The 17,225-nt window shown below is 43.1% G+C and overlaps 1 protein-coding gene across 1 annotated transcript in view; it reads right to left on the bottom strand.

The window, feature by feature from the left end:
* LOC309569012 (uncharacterized protein) overlaps window positions 1–16,931 on the bottom strand; it is a gene marked incomplete at both ends in the record, with an annotated part of 150,319 nt that extends 133,388 nt beyond the window's left edge. The window contains 7 exon segments of the mRNA XM_082274772.1: window positions 6,382–6,525; window positions 8,358–8,447; window positions 10,975–11,082; window positions 11,897–12,037; window positions 15,163–15,282; window positions 15,285–15,309; window positions 16,896–16,931. Coding sequence (XP_082130898.1) covers window positions 6,382–6,525; window positions 8,358–8,447; window positions 10,975–11,082; window positions 11,897–12,037; window positions 15,163–15,282; window positions 15,285–15,309; window positions 16,896–16,931 — 664 coding nt within the window.
* Window positions 16,932–17,225: the final 294 nt, after the last annotated feature.

Here is a 17,225-nt window from a genome sequence, read left to right as displayed (position 1 = left end):
CAGTAAGGTTCTGATTACCCTAAAAAAAGTTGCGGGGATGTTTATTGGCAACAGAGAAAAAGTGTATAAGATTTTTGGCAAGATAAACATCTTAACAACATTGTTTCTTCCGATCCATGAGATTTGACCATTTGATTTCTTTCTTATTTCTGTTTTTATTTCGTTCAATAACGGTATATAATTAGCTTGGTATAATTTCTCAGTTTGAGGTGTTAAGTATATCCCTAAGTATTTTAATTTTTCTTTTGTCCACGTGTATGGGAAGTATGTTTTTATGTTTTGTTCTTCCTGAGTATTTAACCCTATATTCAAAATTTCTGATTTTATTGGATTTATTTTAAAGTTTGACAACTTTCCATAATCTTTTAACTCCTTTTGAATGTTTGGGAGGGTAATCCTTGGATTTGTGACGATGAATAACAAGTCGTCAGCATATGCTGCGACTTTGTGTTCATCTTGGTTTACCATCACTCCTTTTATGTCTACATTTTGTCTAATTTTTGCCAATAATGGTTCCAGGGTTAACACGAATAATAGGGGTGACAGGGGACATCCCTGTCTCGTCCCATTACTCATTCCAAATTTCTCTGATAGACTTCCGTTTATTTTGATTTTTGCCGTGGGGTTGTTATATAATGCTTCTATCCATTGCCTCATTCTTAACCCAATCCCTAAATTTTTTATAGTTTCTTTCATGAAGTCCCAGTCCACCCTATCAAAAGCCTTTTCGGCATCAATTGATAATAGGATGGAGGGGGTCTCATGTTTTTTTGTTTTCTGTAGGAGAAGCAGGGTGCGTACCACATTATCCTTCCCTTCTCTACCTGGAACGAATCCGGTCTGGTCCGGATGGATCCACGTTTTTTGTAATTTTTTTAATCTCGTTGCCAAGATTTTCGCAAATAATTTTGTATCTGCGTTTAACAACGCAATTGGCCTATAACTAGAACAAAGGGTTTGATCTTTCCCTTCTTTCGGTATAACCGTTATATATGCCATTAGAGATTCTTCTCTTAGTTCTTCCTTCCCTATTTTATTCAGGTATTCTTGCATTTTTGGTATTAATATTTCTTTAAATCTTTTGTAATACTTTATTGTGTATCCATCCGGACCCGGACTCCTTCCATTTTGAGTGGTTTTTAATGCTTCTCTTATTTCGTTTTCAGTAATTGGAGCCTCGAGAAGTTCCAATTTATCTTCTGGGATTTTGGGCAGGTTTGCTTCCTCAATATATTTTTGGATATTTTTTATTCTTTCCTGTCTTATTTTTGAGATTTCTTCCTTCCGGACGTTGTATAAAGCACTATAAAAGGCATGAAACGCTTTAGCTATTCCTGTGGTTGAATTAACTGTTTCGTTTTTACTGTTTTTAATTTTTTCTATGTAATTTTTTGATTTTTTCTTCCTCAGTAATCTTGCTAGGGATTTTCCTGGTTTATTTCCAAATTTGTATCTGTGTCTAGCTATCTTATTGAAATGATTTCTAGATTCTTCTTCCAATAGATCTTTTAATTCATCTCTTTTAATTATAAGGTTTTTCTCTATTTCTTTTTTAAATTCTTTTTTATGTTTTTGTTCTAGATCGTATATTTCTCTTATGAGTGTATTGATTTGATTGGACCTCTCTTTCTTTTTTCTTGATGCACTAGATATTAATATTCCTCGGATATACGCTTTGTGTGCTTCCCAGAGTATAGCGGATGATATTTCTGGCGTGTCATTCTTTTGAAAATATAACTCTAGTTCTTTTTCTAGTCTATTTCCTATTTCTTCCTCTAGAATTAGTTCTTCGTTTAACCTCCATGTTCCCATACTTTTGTGGTGGGTCGGTGTCTTAATTGTTAAGGTTAGGGGAGCGTGGTCTGACAATGTGATTGTACCTATTTCTGTAGTTTCTATAAATTCCAATAGGCGGTGATCAATAAAAAAGTAATCCAGTCTTGAGTACATCGAGTGTATTGAGGAATAGTAAGTATAATCTCTTTTTTTTGGATGTTGAACCCTTCATGCATCTACTAATTGACTCTGGTGTAGCTTTACCCTTATTTTCCTTAGTTTTTGTTCTCCCAGCATCCTTACACCCGATGTACTGTCGACGCTTGGGTCTATACAAAAATTTATATCTCCTGCCATTATCAGGTAGCCTTTTTTAAAGCTCTCTAGGTCATACAGGATTCTCCCCAGATATTCACTTGGTTTTTTGTTTGGGTTATAGATATTGGCTAATGTCAGCTCCATCCCCCTTATTTGTCCCTTAAGAAAAATGTATCGACCATTCGGATCTGTTTTCATTTCATCTAGGGAGAATTCTATATTTCCAGCTATTCCTATTGCTACTCCTCTTGCACGCTCTATTGGTGAATCCCCGTAATACCATTTAGGAAAGTGTTTAGAAAAAAGTTTTATATTCGAGTGGAGAGAGATGTGCGTTTCCTGCAAAAAAGCAATATTTGCTGCTTCTCTCCTCAACTCTTCCAATATTTTATACCTTTTTATATGGGAATTTAATCCTCTTACATTGTATGTTATTATTTTTAGTTGTTCATCATTCATTTTTATTTTTCCTGCTCGGTCCGGCTCCTCCTCGAACACGGAGGCGCCGGATCGATTTAAATTCTGCTGACAGCATACCACCAATGTTGTTGGTCTGACAAACTTTTAAAATTTCTTTTCCTTTTAGGCAATGGAGAGTTTCCCTGTCCCTTCCCTTCCTCCCATCTCTCTCCCTCTCCCCCCCCCCTCCCCCCCACCTCCGTCCCTCTCCGTCTCGTATTGATATTCTTTTGATCAGCTTTTGATCTTAGGGTATTGAGTTGTTTCTTTGGGTCATTCTCCCTGATACCCATTTCCTTTGGGGTGGTGCTCTAATGGGTTAGCACGATATATCTCCTACCTCAATTGGAAGGACATTCCGGCTTTGGGGGGGCTATCCTACTTCCTTTGTATAGCTTACCTCCCTTCCCCTCCCTTCCCCTCCCTCCTTCCCCCCTCCCCGACCCCCCCTCCCTTCAGTCCCCCCACACAGTTCACATCGATATGAGGGTAGTAGAGAGCCCCTCAGCGTATGGCAGGAGAGAAGAGGAAAAAAAAAAAAAAAGGGGTTCTCTCCCGGTTTGCATTATTTAGACAGTATTTCCACGTATATTATCTTTTGTTTTTCCTAGCTAATGTCCATTGTTGTTCTTCCGTTTGTGAGTTTCTTCCTGGTTCATCTTCCTTGTCACCTTCATACCATCCGGGCAGGTTTGGCTCCTGTATATCAAGTTTTTTGCAAAATTCTTGAGTTTCCTCTGGAAAAGTGAGTTTTGCTGATCGTCCATCTCTTTTTCCTATTAAACTAGCTGGGAAACCCCAGTTATATCTGATTCCTTGTTTTTGCATCTCTTCTGTCAAAGGCTTTAAAATTCTTCTCCTCCTCAATGTTTCCGGTGCCAAATCTGTAAATATCTGTATCTTGTCATTTTCTGTATTTACTGCATTTAGTAATGATTTATTCTTCTTTAGGTTTTCCCATATTTGTGCTTTATCTGTATAGTTTTGAAACCTGATTATCACATCTCTAGGTGATTCTGCTGAGACTCCTGTCGGTTTTCTTATGCGATGGGCTCTTTCAATCAGTAATTGGTCTTCTTCCCCTCTACCTAATACTGGGTTTAAGATTTTTTGAAGTTTTTCTCCTAAATTTTCTTCCTGTGCTGTATCCCTTAATCCTCGGATCCTCAAATTTTTTCGTCTTGCTCTGTTCTCTTGATCCTCTAGTTTATAAGCTAGATCTCTGGCTTTTTTCTTGGTCTCATTTATTTCTTTCCTCATTCCCTGTATTATTTTTGTTTGGTCCTCTTGTTTTTTCTCTAGTTCTTCTACCCATCCCAGGGCGTGTCCCAGATCCATCTGGACACGGCCTAGGTCGGTCTGAATTTTAATCAATTCAATTTTTAATGATTTTTCCTATCCTGCGAACATTTCTCGCATTTCACCTTTTGTGGGGGCATGTTCTTTTGTTTCTCCCTGCTCTTCCTCTTCTTCCTCATCATTTTCAGTCCTTAAGCTTAAGTCTGAGTTAGCTGAACTGATTGGTGATTTAGCTACTTCCGCTTTTTGACTTTTCTCCGCTTTCTTCTTGTCTGTTCCTTGTTGTTTTTCCTGAGATGTTTTTCCTGAGGCGTTTTCTTGTGTCATAAATTTCCTTATTGTATTAGGGCTTGAGGTCACCCTTGGTGATTTTGCAATAGCTCCTCCTCTTGTGGATTTACCCCTCATTATGTAGAGAGTTATTCCGAGGTTCCTTTATAAAGTCTCACAACTCCATATGTTGGTACTCAAAAATTTGGTATACCGTGTTGATATTCAGTATAAAATTTGTTTGCATTCAAGCCGGAGGGAGACACGGAAAGGCCGAGTAACCTCTATTTTGACTCCGTATTAACAGGCAGCTATAAAGGATAGAAGTATGAGGCACTTCCAGCCTTCCACCTCTCTGCTCAGGTCCTTATACAAGCTGGGGTGAATCTCATCCTTAAATGTTAAAAAATGAAAAAAAGCAGAAGAGCAAGAAAGAAACTCATGTTGTATGGGATAACAAAATGCTTGGGCAATGCCAGTTATTATTTCACAAAGAAAGTGTTAATTGTTTTATATAGCCCCGAGGTCTTTGTTTATACCTGTGTTCTTCTTATGAGTCTCTGTGTAGATCCTTCATTTCTTCACCTACTAAATTGGTATACATACATATGTACCTGCATATGATGGTCCGGTTGCCGAGGTACAATGTAGTATAGACATGTGCTGATTTAAGGTAGGGTATGGAGAAACTGTTGCAGCTGCTAATCCAATAAAAGACGCTTATGTGAAGTTACTGGTTTAAACAAGCAGCAGCTAGATCAGTCTCAGGTGTGCTGACTTTATATTTTACCATACTGTTTTGTTGTATAATATCTCTAGGAAGTCTTTATAAGTCCTTCTAATAAACAGTATGGTAACAGTAGAGATGATATAGAAAGAGGGTTTACTCCTCTGTAACTCACGGTTTTGTAGACTGTCCTCTTTTAAAATTTCTTTCTGTTCATCTGTAGGCTGTTTGCTCTCCTGTCTCCTCAACTTCCCAGCCCTCAGGCATCAGGGCATCGGCATCTCCTGATAGACTATGCGGGATAGGGTGAGACGGTGCAAAAATGGTGAGGAGTGTTTCTCTCCTTTTCAGCTACCCTGTTGACTTCACGTCACTCACAGGGCTCAGGTGGACCGGGCAGCTCTCTTGAGGTCCGCTTCCTCGGGATCCGCTTCTTACCGTCCACGTCCGGCTTCCCGCGCTGGCGGCTAGCATAGAGGTCTCACCTATCGCCGCTGTGGCTGCCCACCTGCGTCACCGTGCAGGAGACAGGGCTCGCCAGCGTCGGCGTCAGTGTGCTGCGAGACAAGCGGAACTCCTCCAGGTATTGGTGCTGCACGGAGCGTGGTATCAAACCATGGAGGGAGACGTCAGGCGGGGGGGGGGGGGGGGGGGTCAACGAGGTTCACCGCTCACAGTGCCCGCGCTCATCCCCGGGAACTTAGGCGTCTAGAGTCTGGCCGAGGGTGGGTCGGGAGCGGTCGGGATCCTTAGTTCTTTCAAGTAGGAGATAGCCTTCTCCCCCTCCGGCCTACGTGCGTGCCGTTAGGCTCCTCCCCCTCATGACGGCGGGCCAGACAACTGAGTTAGTATTAAATAAATAAATAAATATATTTTTCATTTTAACATTTAAGGGTCCATTCACACTAGCGCGACTTGTCAGGCGACTTGGTTGCCTGACAAGTCGCGGTGGGTCGCTCGCCATTGAATAGTACAGGACCCGTTCTAATAGGAGCGACACAAGTCGCTCCGACTTAGAAAAAGGGTCCTGTACTACTTTGGGGCGACCTGGAGGTGACTTGCATTGACTTCAATGATATGAAGTCCGTGCAAGTCGCGCCGAGGTCACGGTGCACGCTGTGCACCGCGACTTCACAGTTCGCCCCACCAAGTCGTGTCGCCCCTGTCTGAACGGGGTCTAAGAGCCCATTCACACTAGCGTGGCACGACTCTGTACTACTTTGGCGTGACTTGTAAGGACTTCACATAATGGAAGTCTATGCAAGTCGCTCCGAGGTCGCCCTGAAGTAGTACATGATCCTTTTTCTAAGTCGGAGCGACTTGTGTCGCTCCTATTAGAACGGGTCCTGTAGCAGTCAATGGACCGTGAGGGACCGCGACTTGTCAGGCTGACAAGTCGCCTGACAAGTCGTGGTAGTGTGAATGGGGGCTTACAGAAAAAAATTAAACGTAAAAAAAAAATGTAACTCAAAAGCATTTTTCAAAAAATGACAAGGCATGCTATGCAAATGGTCATGCAAATGGTCACTTACAACTTGGATTGGTTAGATTGCAGTTATTCGTTGAACAGATGGTCATCATTCTTAATGTTCCACCTAGAAAGGTGGCACTACTGGAGATTCCACACTGGTATATTGGAAAACATGCAGTCCTAGTTATTTCAGAACTTGCACTACCTGCAAAAAAAAGTATTATTGCTCATTAAAGAGAACCAGTCCTTCAACATGTTATTCTAGTACAATTGTGGAAAAATGCTTTTTCTTTTAAAACGTTTTTTTGGGATTTTTGAACAAAGTGTACAAAGCTGAAAACCATGCATTTAACATTACTGTGGCAGAAGCCTCTTAGTGACAAAGCAAATTCCTAAATAACAATTGTAAGTGAGAAGTAGGGATGATCGAACGGTTCGGGTCGACCATCGGTTCGACCCGAACATTGATTGTTCTAAATTCGGCCGAATGCGAAAAAAGTTCGGAATTCGGCAACCAGAACCGACCAAAATGCAATGGGACAGGAACTGGGCTTTAAAAGCCCGTGATTGGACCAGAGACATTAGTACAAGCCAATAGAGGGGGCAGGAGGATGCTAGGAATGTGAGTGGAGTGACTAGGGGGTCCAGAGGCCAATCAGTAGTGAATACGCCCCCCAGTATATAACATAGCCCCGCCAAATCTCTAGCATTGTAATACAGGGATGTGGAAGAGAGTGGAAGCAGTTCTGTTACTCCTGCTTCAAAAGTGTCATTTAGCAATTATTAGTGTGAGGAAAGGGATATCTAATGTAGTTAGGGTACTATTTTCCACTATAGTTAGATTCAATAATCTAGTTTCTGTAGGGAAAGTGTTAAGGGTGAACTGACTCTGACTGCTATGCCAGGGGTCAAACCCTTCCATGTCAGGGTGACCGCCATAGAAAAAAGATCGTTTGTCTTAGAATTGCAGTAGAGCAGGGATAGGGCTCCGCTACTTTCACACCTGGCCATTTTTGTTGCAGGCGTTTATTGGGCTTTTTTGTGGACGTCTTTGGAGGCAGGCATAACATCTGAACTTCTGTGTAGGGGTATATATACACACACACACATGTATGTATTTATACACATACACACATATAGGTGTGAAAGTACCAGAACCCTATGCCTGCGCTAATGAAATTATTTGCAGGGATGTGGCTCCGCTCCTATCACACCTATATGTATGTATGTGTATATATATACATATATGTGTGTGTGTATATATACCCCTACACAGAAGTTCAGATGTCATGCCTGCCTCCAAAGACGCCCAAAAAATGCCCAATAAACGCCTGCAACAAAAACGGCCGGGTGTGAAAGTAGCGGAGCCACAACCCTGCTCTACTGCAATTCTAAGAAAAACAATTTTTTTTTCTGGTTCTGGACATGCTACAGAGCTGAAACTTCACAGGTACACCTTTTAGACCCCCCAGACACTAAATCCAAAGAAATCTCATTTTTTTTCAATAATTGGCTCTCTATCAAAAACTTCAATTTTTAAGAACTTTTTTTGTGTGATTAATAGTCTCTGGGGTATGACCCAGAACTCTAGGCACTTTTTATGGGCATTTATTGGGTTTTAGGGCTTCAAAATTGTGTTTTTTGATTACCGAAGTTCGGGTCCCATTGATTTCAATGGGGTTCTGGTATCCGGACCCAAACTTTCGGGAATTTCGGGTGTTCTGGTCGAACCGAACTTTTCAAAAGTTCGATCATCCCTAGTGATAAGTACGTTAAACCATAAGAAGAGTGTATCAATGGAACCCAACCTGGATGAAAGTAAGTTTGAAGTTGCCTAGGCCATCTTAATGGCCCACCAGAGGTCCAGACACCCCCGAGGGGAACTTGCTGTGCCTGAACCAGGGGAGAGGCCACCTCGACTGGGGTTGGGCTGTCCATTAGATTGCTTAGCGGTTGAGGGTTGTGAATGGATGCCATCAGGTAAGGTAAAGAAAGAAGGCATTGTATGGATGAGTGGAAAATGCTTTTTCAACTTACCAACAAAACTTAGAGTTCGAACTCTTGCACAGATGGTGCCAGGAGGACAGATGACATTGGTGTCTGGGCAATAAGTGTTGCTAGAATTGCCTTAAATTAGAAAAAAAAAAAACAATGTATCAGTCTCTTTCTCTAGCCAAGTACAAAGTTCACCCACTTCTCTCCTACAATTCTCTTAAAGCAAGGGCAAGTTCTTCCTCTAGGAAACTGCTTCCATGATAATTTAAAAAAAATGAAAGATAGGTGAGCCAGAAAGAATAGACCACACACTTGGGTACATTGGGTGTAAATATTTGGATGTTTTCTTCCTGTACCAGTTCATTTGTCTTCTCACTGGTGTCACACAGGTTTCTTATAACATCTTACTCCCATATCACTATCATCTACAGATGAGTGAACTTATCAAATATTTAGATCAGTTATGGTTAGGTCGGGATTTATTGAAAAACGTGTTCACCTTTGAAACTCAGAATTTCCAAGCTAGAAGTCCCTGTGAAGTCAGCGGAAATCCAAACCAGACCCCAAAAAAGTGGCTACCTCTTGACCTGTAGGGCTGCATGCTCAGATAAAGGTCTGGTATTGATTTTGGGGAGGGGGGGCATCGTTATTTTTTTTAAATTTTAGCATGGGGTTCCCCTTAAAATCCATACCAGACCTGAAGGGCCTGGTATGGACAGGGGGACCCCAAGCTGTTTTTTTTTTTCATTTATTTTTCATTACCTACATTCTTTTTACAAGTCACATTTATACACTATATTACTAAAAGTATTGGGACGCCTGCATTTGCACGCACATGTGGGACGCCTGCATTTGCACGCACATGAACTTGAACCAGTTCTGGACCGGAAGGATTTGCCCCCTTAATGACCGGGCCATTTTTTGTGATTCAGCACTGCGTTACTTTAAGGGAAAATTGCGCGGTCGTGCGACGCTGTACCCAAATACAATTGATGTCCTTTTTTTTCCCACAAATAGAGGTTTCTTTTGGTGGCATTCGATTACCTCTGGAATTTTTTTTTTTTTTTTTTTGCACTATAAACAAAAAACGAACGCGGCAATTCTGAAAAAAAAAAAAAAAAACTATATTTTTCACATTCTGCTATATGACATTCCCAAACAAAAAAATTCTAAATCTAATTTTTTCATCCTTTTAGGCCAGGGGTCTTCAAACTATGGCCCTCCAGTTGTTCAGGAACTACAATTCCCATCATGCATAGTCATGTCTGTGAATGTCAGAGTTTTACAATGCCTCATAGGATGTGTAGTTCCGCAACAGCTGGAGGGCCGTAGTTTGAGGATCTCTGTTTTAGGCCAATTTGAATTCTGCTACATATTTTTGGTAAAAAAAAAAATCGCAATACACGTATTTTGATTGGTTTGCGCAAAAGTTATCGCGTCTACAAACTAGGGGAAAGATTTATATATTTTTTTTATTTTTTTACTACTAATGGCGACGATCTGCGATTTTTTAGCGGGACTGCGACATTGCGACGGACAGATCGGACACCTAACTGACATTTTTTACACTTTTTGGGAGGACCAGTGATATTACTACAGTAATCAGTGCTAAAAAATATGCACTGTTACTGTAATAATGACACTGGCAGGGAAGAAGTTAAACTAGGGGTAATCAAAGGGTTAATTGTGAGCCTAGGGGGTGTTTTCTAACTGTGTGGGGAGAGGCTTGTGAAATGATCATAGAGACCTGTGTTCCTATATAGAAGGATCACAGGCGCTCTGTGATCAGTTCAGAGAGTACAACGGTCTGCTGTGGCGGCAATAGGGGGTGTTTCTATCTGTGAGGGGGATGGGCTTGTGAAATCAACACAGAGACCTGTGTTTCTAAATAGGAACACCGGGAACCATGCTCCTGGGGGCCTGTGTGGCTCCCCTGTACACCTGGATAGGAGGGGCAGCGGGGGCAGCATGTAGAGAAATCACTGTCCTCCTTTTTCATACTGTAGCTGCAGGAGGAAAATGGAGGAGATCGGTTCCTCTGCCCCCGCCACTCCTCCTATTCAGTTCACTTGTGTTCTGCTGTCTCTGGGCCTGTGTGCTCCCCTGGTCCCCCCCCACTGTGCTGCCCCCTCCCCCACTGTGCTCCCTCCCCTCCCCTCTCCTGCCTGCTGCAGGGGATGTGTCACAATAGAGAGCCAAGAAGGGGTCGGTAAATGTGGAATTTGCCAGCTCCCTCCTTTTCTGAATGGACAGAGTCATAGTCAGTGACATATTAAAAAAATAAAACAAAATTATACAAAATAATACAATTAAAACACCAAAAAATAAAAACTACTGACACCAGTGGGTGAACTTCCAGGATCTCAAAGGTCACACTTGCAACCAGACCCTGGCATTCCACCACCGCGGGGAGGCCCCAAGATGGCAGGAAGAGGGCGCACTGCAGAACTTGTGAAAGGGTCCCCTGCAAGACCGTAATAAAGGGCCCCGCAACGAGAGTAAAAGGCCCCAGGATCAGTGGGAAGAGCCCAAGGTTTGAAGGGAAGGGTCCCGGCCAGGGGTCCGGGGGGCCCTTCATGGTTTCTTGCACCGGGGGGCCCTGAAGGTTCTAGTTACGCCTCTGCGTGTCTGTATTCATTTATAAAATATTAAAGTGTACCTCCACAATAGCATGTAGACTGGTAAGAAATGTTTGTTCCATTGACAGTGTATTTCTGAGTGCTGCAGATATTTTGGTTGGCACATCCTCTAATGGAGAACCTGTTTCCTGTAACATGAGAGTAATAATCCTATTTTAAAAAATAAAATACCTATCAAACAAGTATAATAATACATTTTTAATAGTATACACTAGGGATCGACCGATTATCGGCAAAGCCAATATATCGGGGGCCGATATGCACTTTCCCCGATATATCAGAATTGGCCCCGGAGGTTACCAATATTGCCGATATTTCGGGAAATTGCTGTAACGGAGTGATCCCTGCAGCTAGAGGCATCACCCCAGTACCGGCGTCCATAGCCGACGGTCGGCTGTCTTGTAATGACAACTGATGCGGCTGAGAAGCCACTCGGCTGTCATTACAAGGAGTGGGAGGGGACGTCCCCCCCCTGCTGCCTTCCGCGGCTCGCCTGGGGATGGGAGACCCGGGCAACCAGCCTGCATGGCCGCCGAAGAGAAGACCCAATCAAAGCCGCATTTTCGGCTCTGATCGGGTCTCCATGTAAAAACCCGGAACATGACATCACTTCCGGGTACTCGGCACCAAATTAAAAAGACTGACAGCATTCAAAACAGCCAAACTTGGCGTTTTGAATGCTTTTAAGTGCAGAGGAGGGGTTTGGGGTCTTTTAGACCCCCCAGATCCCTCCACAAGAATACCTGTCAAAACAAAAAATGTACTAAAATATCACCCAATATCGGCCGATACCGATATGCGATTACCAAAATACCGGTATCGGCATGGGCAATAAAAAACAATATCAGTCGATCACTAGTATACACTCAACAGACCAAAAAGAAGAAAAGCACATTGAAAATATAGTAATAGGAGCTTAATGTTTTAAAAAAAAAGACTTACCGCCTATGTCAGTAGAGTAAAGGGAACATACTTTCTCCTCTCCGGTACAGTCAACAGTCTTTTCTTCGTAACAATAACTAGAGGAAGATGACTGGCAGGTCGGACACGTCACTCCATTGGGTTCAGAGCTGACAGAAGGTACTTAAAAAGGACAAAAACACAGGCCATTGGTGTTCCAATATTATTTATCATCTACAGTGGATCAGGCTTTCTCAACCAGGGTTCCTCCAGAGGCTGTTAGGGTTTTCCTTAAGTAATGAGCAATTTCTGCCTCTCAGATAAGTTCTCACTGACACCATTAACCACATAACCCCCGCAAGGTTTTACCCCCTTAATGACCAGGCCATTTTTTGCGATACGTACAAGGTACCTAGAACCTCCTACATTGGAGAGGGTCACATTAAAGTGGAGTTCCGGCCTCGGAGATTACATTTAGATAAAAATACCCCCGGGACAGTCAGGGCTAGTACATTCCATAATGGATAGCCTCTGTACTGTCCCGGGTCGCACTTACCTGCAAGAAGAAATACTTACCTTGAAAATTTCTTCTCAAGCGCTGCCATCTCAGGTGTGGGCAGCTGAAGCCAGCGCGTCCTCTTCTGCGTCCTCTTCCGTCCCAGAATGCCCTGCGCCGCTCCCGTCGTCACTTTTTAGTAGGGAATGACGCATCTGCACCGGAACTGACGAGCGGGGCCAGTGCAGGCGCATTGATTCCTGGGAGCGATGACGCTCAGCTCCCAGGAATCATCGAAAGTAGGAAGTGACGGCGCGGGCCGTGGCTGAAGAGGGAGGAAGTAGAAGGAAGGCAAGTATACTTTCTTAAAAAACAAGGTAAGTAAAGAAAAATAAAATTCGGGAGTATCTATTTGTTTTTTAGGGCATTTACATCAAGCGGATGGGCCAAAGTTGTTTTTGAGCCCGGAACTCCGCTTTAAGTGTAAATGTACAATAATAATATGAAAAACTATTGGCTTTAAAAAAAATCCAGAATAATGAAGTTTCAAGTAGCGTGGAACTCCTGGTTGAACTATACCAAACAGGCTTAATATTTCTCAACATGACATTATAAGCCTTTTGCCCCCCCCCCCCCCTCCTTTCCTCCTCTTCCAATTCCCTAAGTTTACAAAAACTGTGGGTTTTTGAGTTTTTACCTCTGGTATTCTATAATCAAGTCTTTCAATAGCTATGGTTATCAATGACTTGACACGGATGTCATCACCACAGTTGTATCCCAATAGGGGTGGTGTGGTAGTAAAAGCATACTATGGCCCAAGTTATGGCTGGACAACTACTGAACATGAGATGCGAACTTAAAGCAGAGTTCCCCCTGAAAAAAAAAAAATTAGATAAAAATATCCCCAGGACAGTCAGGGCTAGTACATTCCACAATGGATAGCCTCTGTACTGTCCCGGGTTGCACTTACCTTTTAGAAGAAATACTTACCTTAAAAATTTCTTGTCCAACGCTGCCATCTCAGGTGTGGGCAGCTGAAGCCAGCGCATCCTCTTCTGCGTCCTCTTCGCATCCTCTTCCGTCCCAGAATGTGCCTGCACTGGCCCAGACGTCAGTTCCGGTGCAGACGCGTCATCCCTGCACAGCTTCTGGGCATGCCCAGAAGCTGTTTAGCCAGGAATGACACGCCTGCACCGGAAGTGACGTGTGGGCCGGTGCAGGCGCATTGATTCCTGGGGGCGATGACGTTCAGCTCCCAGGAATCAATGCAAGAAGGAAGTGAGGCGGCGGACAAGTCCTCCGAGGGAGGAAGAGGAAGTAAGGTAAGTACTTCCTCTTCTTTTCTTCAAAAACAAGGTCAGTGACAAAGAAAAAAAATAATTATCCAATTCTTTTACAGGGAAAAAATAGCAAGCGGATGGAGAAAAAAAAAAAATTCAGGGTGGAACTCCGCTTTAAGAGGTAAATGCTGTACATGTTATTGTGTTTATTGCTTGCTTTCTACGTGAGTAGTTTATGCCTTACTCTGTAACCCACTGTCAGTTTTGTAACTTGTTCCCCTGTTTTTCTAAAAAATGAATAAAAACTATTTGAAATGTAGCAGCATTCCCAGCCATTTTGCTGGATGTTGGTCCGCCTGGGTTACCGCTAACAACAACAGCACATTTAGGCATGTTCTCCAAGTGTGAGCACTGAGACAATGACCAGTCCAGTATCTTTGGGTTTTTTATTTTTATTGAGAACTTGGATGGGAGAAGGGATGAGTGGGACACTCCTTTGGCTCAACTATGCACAAATTGCCAGGGACAACTGAAAATGCTTGTTGGCGCTGACTTGATGCTGCCTTGATGCCGGTCAATGCCGGTTAACGCTGGATAACGCTGACCTGTTGCCTGTTAACTCTGAACTGGCTTCTGATCACCTCCTTGTGACTCAAAGTCCCCTTTGAAGCTCCCTTTGGCACTCCTTGCTGAGGTAGCTACTTTATCACTGCTGCACTGCTGAACACTTGTATACTTCAGGGCCCACACCGGCACCCTCTCTCACACTCTTATCTTCAGGGCTTAGACACTGGCACCCCCTTTCCTAAACCTTCTCTACTGGTTAGCTGGCTCCTGGTTTAATCTTGACCTTCTGGAGTGGTCCTCTCTCCTAGGCGGACCCCTGGGCAGTTTTGAATACTCACGATACTGTTTTACCTGGAAACTTCTGCCCAGCAGCTCCACTCAGTCCACAGCACACTGGATCCCTTTCTGCAGCTCAGCTCAACCTTCATCCTCTAGGACAACTGCCCAGGACATGCTCACTTGCGCTGGCAGCAGGAGAGACAGCCGTCACCCTCCTCCTGGGACTCTGCTTCCTGCGAAAGATGCCCTGTCATGTGTCCCCCTCAGACTTATACCCCATCCTAGGATGCATTGCGGCAGATTCTGGCCTTTGGGGTAGATACAAGCCCTGGTGTGCTATTGGCCAGGTTTCCTCCACTGTCCAATAAGAGCCCTCATTGGACACAGTGGGGAGACTCCCCAAGCTCAACAGGCACACCTGGAAACACATGACAGCCTAGCTGAACAACCAGGCCCCTCTGATAAGCAGACAGGGCCCCCTTATGGTTTTCTTAGCACCTACCTAGAAGGGTGCTACAGAAAGAAAGATAGTAATTGTTCTTGCAAGCTCCTGGTCAAAAGTGTACAGACATAGCCAGTACATATAAAGATAACTTCCCTTATTGAATAATAAATCTAATCAATCAACACAATGTAAGCATGGGTAAAATTGTACCTAAAAAAAAAGTATGTGTGTCTGTTCTTACCTGCCAGAATGGGTGCAGTGCAGTTGTCTGTATGACAACACGAGGTGGATGTCTTTACGATACCATAAGGACTACTAATGCTTCCAATTTTATCACAGACATTGGAAGGTGCACATGAGCGGATGTACCTTGTAGAGTTTGATTCACCTGTGACCAATTGACGCCAAATAATTTTATTAATATGTGATTCCTATGCCATTTGTGTAAAGATACATTTCTTTCTGCTTTAAAAAAAAAATGAATACTTGTAACAAAAAGACCTTGTGTAACACTTTAAAACAAAATTACAATTTTAGGAGCCTCTGGATGGAGCAGCATGAAACCTACTCACCAAGCTACATTCCTGCTATTGCATATTCTTGCTAAACTTAGTTCAATTACATTTATAGTTCAATTACATTTCAATTACATTCAATATCACTTTATAAAAAACTCTGGTCTGGCCACATCTGGAGTATTCTGTCCAGTTCTGGTCGCCAATCCTCAGAAAGGATGTGCTGGAACTGGAGAGAATCCAAAGAAGGGCAACTAGACACTAGGCAACTAGTCCCACTGACACCAATGATGGGGCACTATTCCTCTCACTGATACCAATGATGGGGCACTATTCCTCCCACTGACACAAATGATGGGGCACTATTCCTCCCAGTGATACCAATGATGGGGCACTATTCCTCTCACTGATACCAATGATGGGGCACTATTCCTCCCACTGACACCAATGATGGGGCACTATTCCTCCCACTGATACCAATGATGGGGTATTATTCCTCCCACTGACACACACTATGGGGCACTATTCCTCCCACTGATACACTAATTAGCTAATTAGGGGATTGGAGGATCTAAATTATGAGGAGCGTTTACAAGCACTCGATTTATTCTCCCTAGAGAAGAGACGCCTGAGAGGGGACATGATAACGATTTACAAATACCTCAACGGTGATCTCAGCTTAGAAAAAAAACCTTTCAGTCGCAAGGAGTGTAATGCCTCGTACACACGCTTTATCGGCCGACCGATCGGCCGTCTTTTGTCCAGTGTTGTTGTGTTGGTTGGAATGTGCTCTAGACTGCACACAAATTTTCTTGCCCAACAAAAATCAACTTCAGAAGTGATGTCATGTGCTGGTTTACTTTCCGTGTGTTTTTTCTTCTCTGAGCATATCCAGTCTTGCTCATCAGATTTTTGTCTGCCGAAATCTGTACTGACTGACGGAAAATCGGCCGTTCTGTTGACGGCCAACAAAAATTTTATAGCCTGCACACCAGATTTTTTTTCGGCTGAAAAGTCGGAGTCGGTTGTCGAAAGCATCATACTAACTAGCCGATAATCGGCCGATCGGACGTTGGCCGAAAATTCACAGCCAACTATCGATGCGTGTGTACGAGGCATGAGAGGACACGTGACCATACTATGCGATTAGAGGAGAAGCGATTTAACCTTAGGTTATGCAAGGGTTTTTTTACAGTAAGGTCAACAAGATTGTGGAACTAACTTCCACAAATGGTGGTAACTGCGGGGAGTATGGCTACTTTTAAAAGACTCTTGGACGTACATCTCCAAGATCAAAACATTCAGGGGTATGGGAAAGGAATATGTCCACACACACCTACACATGTTGAACTGGATGGACTATTGTCTTTATTCAAACTCAATTACTATGTAACTATTTTTTGGAGTTTTTTGGAGTTAGACATGTTTTGAGTAGACCTAATCTTTGAATGAAACTCACCTGCAGTGGATTCTGTATATGAGGTTGCACACACATAGCTATTAGGGCAGGTCACAGCAAAACCTGTGCACGATGTGGAGTTTGTAGACATGCATTCTGTACAATCGAGAGAATGGCCTGGTTTAGGGAATAAAGAAAAGGGTTAAATTGGGCACTGCAGTGAAGGCATAAGTATAACAGTAATATTGTAAATGTACTCTACAATAGTGGCAACTTTGGCTCTGCGGAAGAGGGTCCTTCCTCGAAACGCATAAGCCATACAAGGTTGTGAGGACGCCATGACGCTATCCAGCAGTACAGAAGTGTCCTGGAAGCGAGCAGTCCCTATTT

This window comes from Pelophylax lessonae, assembly GCF_965119305.1.
Source record: "Pelophylax lessonae genome assembly, chromosome: 12".
NCBI classification, from domain to species: Eukaryota; Metazoa; Chordata; class Amphibia; order Anura; family Ranidae; genus Pelophylax; species Pelophylax lessonae.
The sequence above is the reverse complement of the archived record's forward strand: the minus strand, read 5'-3'. Positions and strand labels throughout refer to the sequence as shown.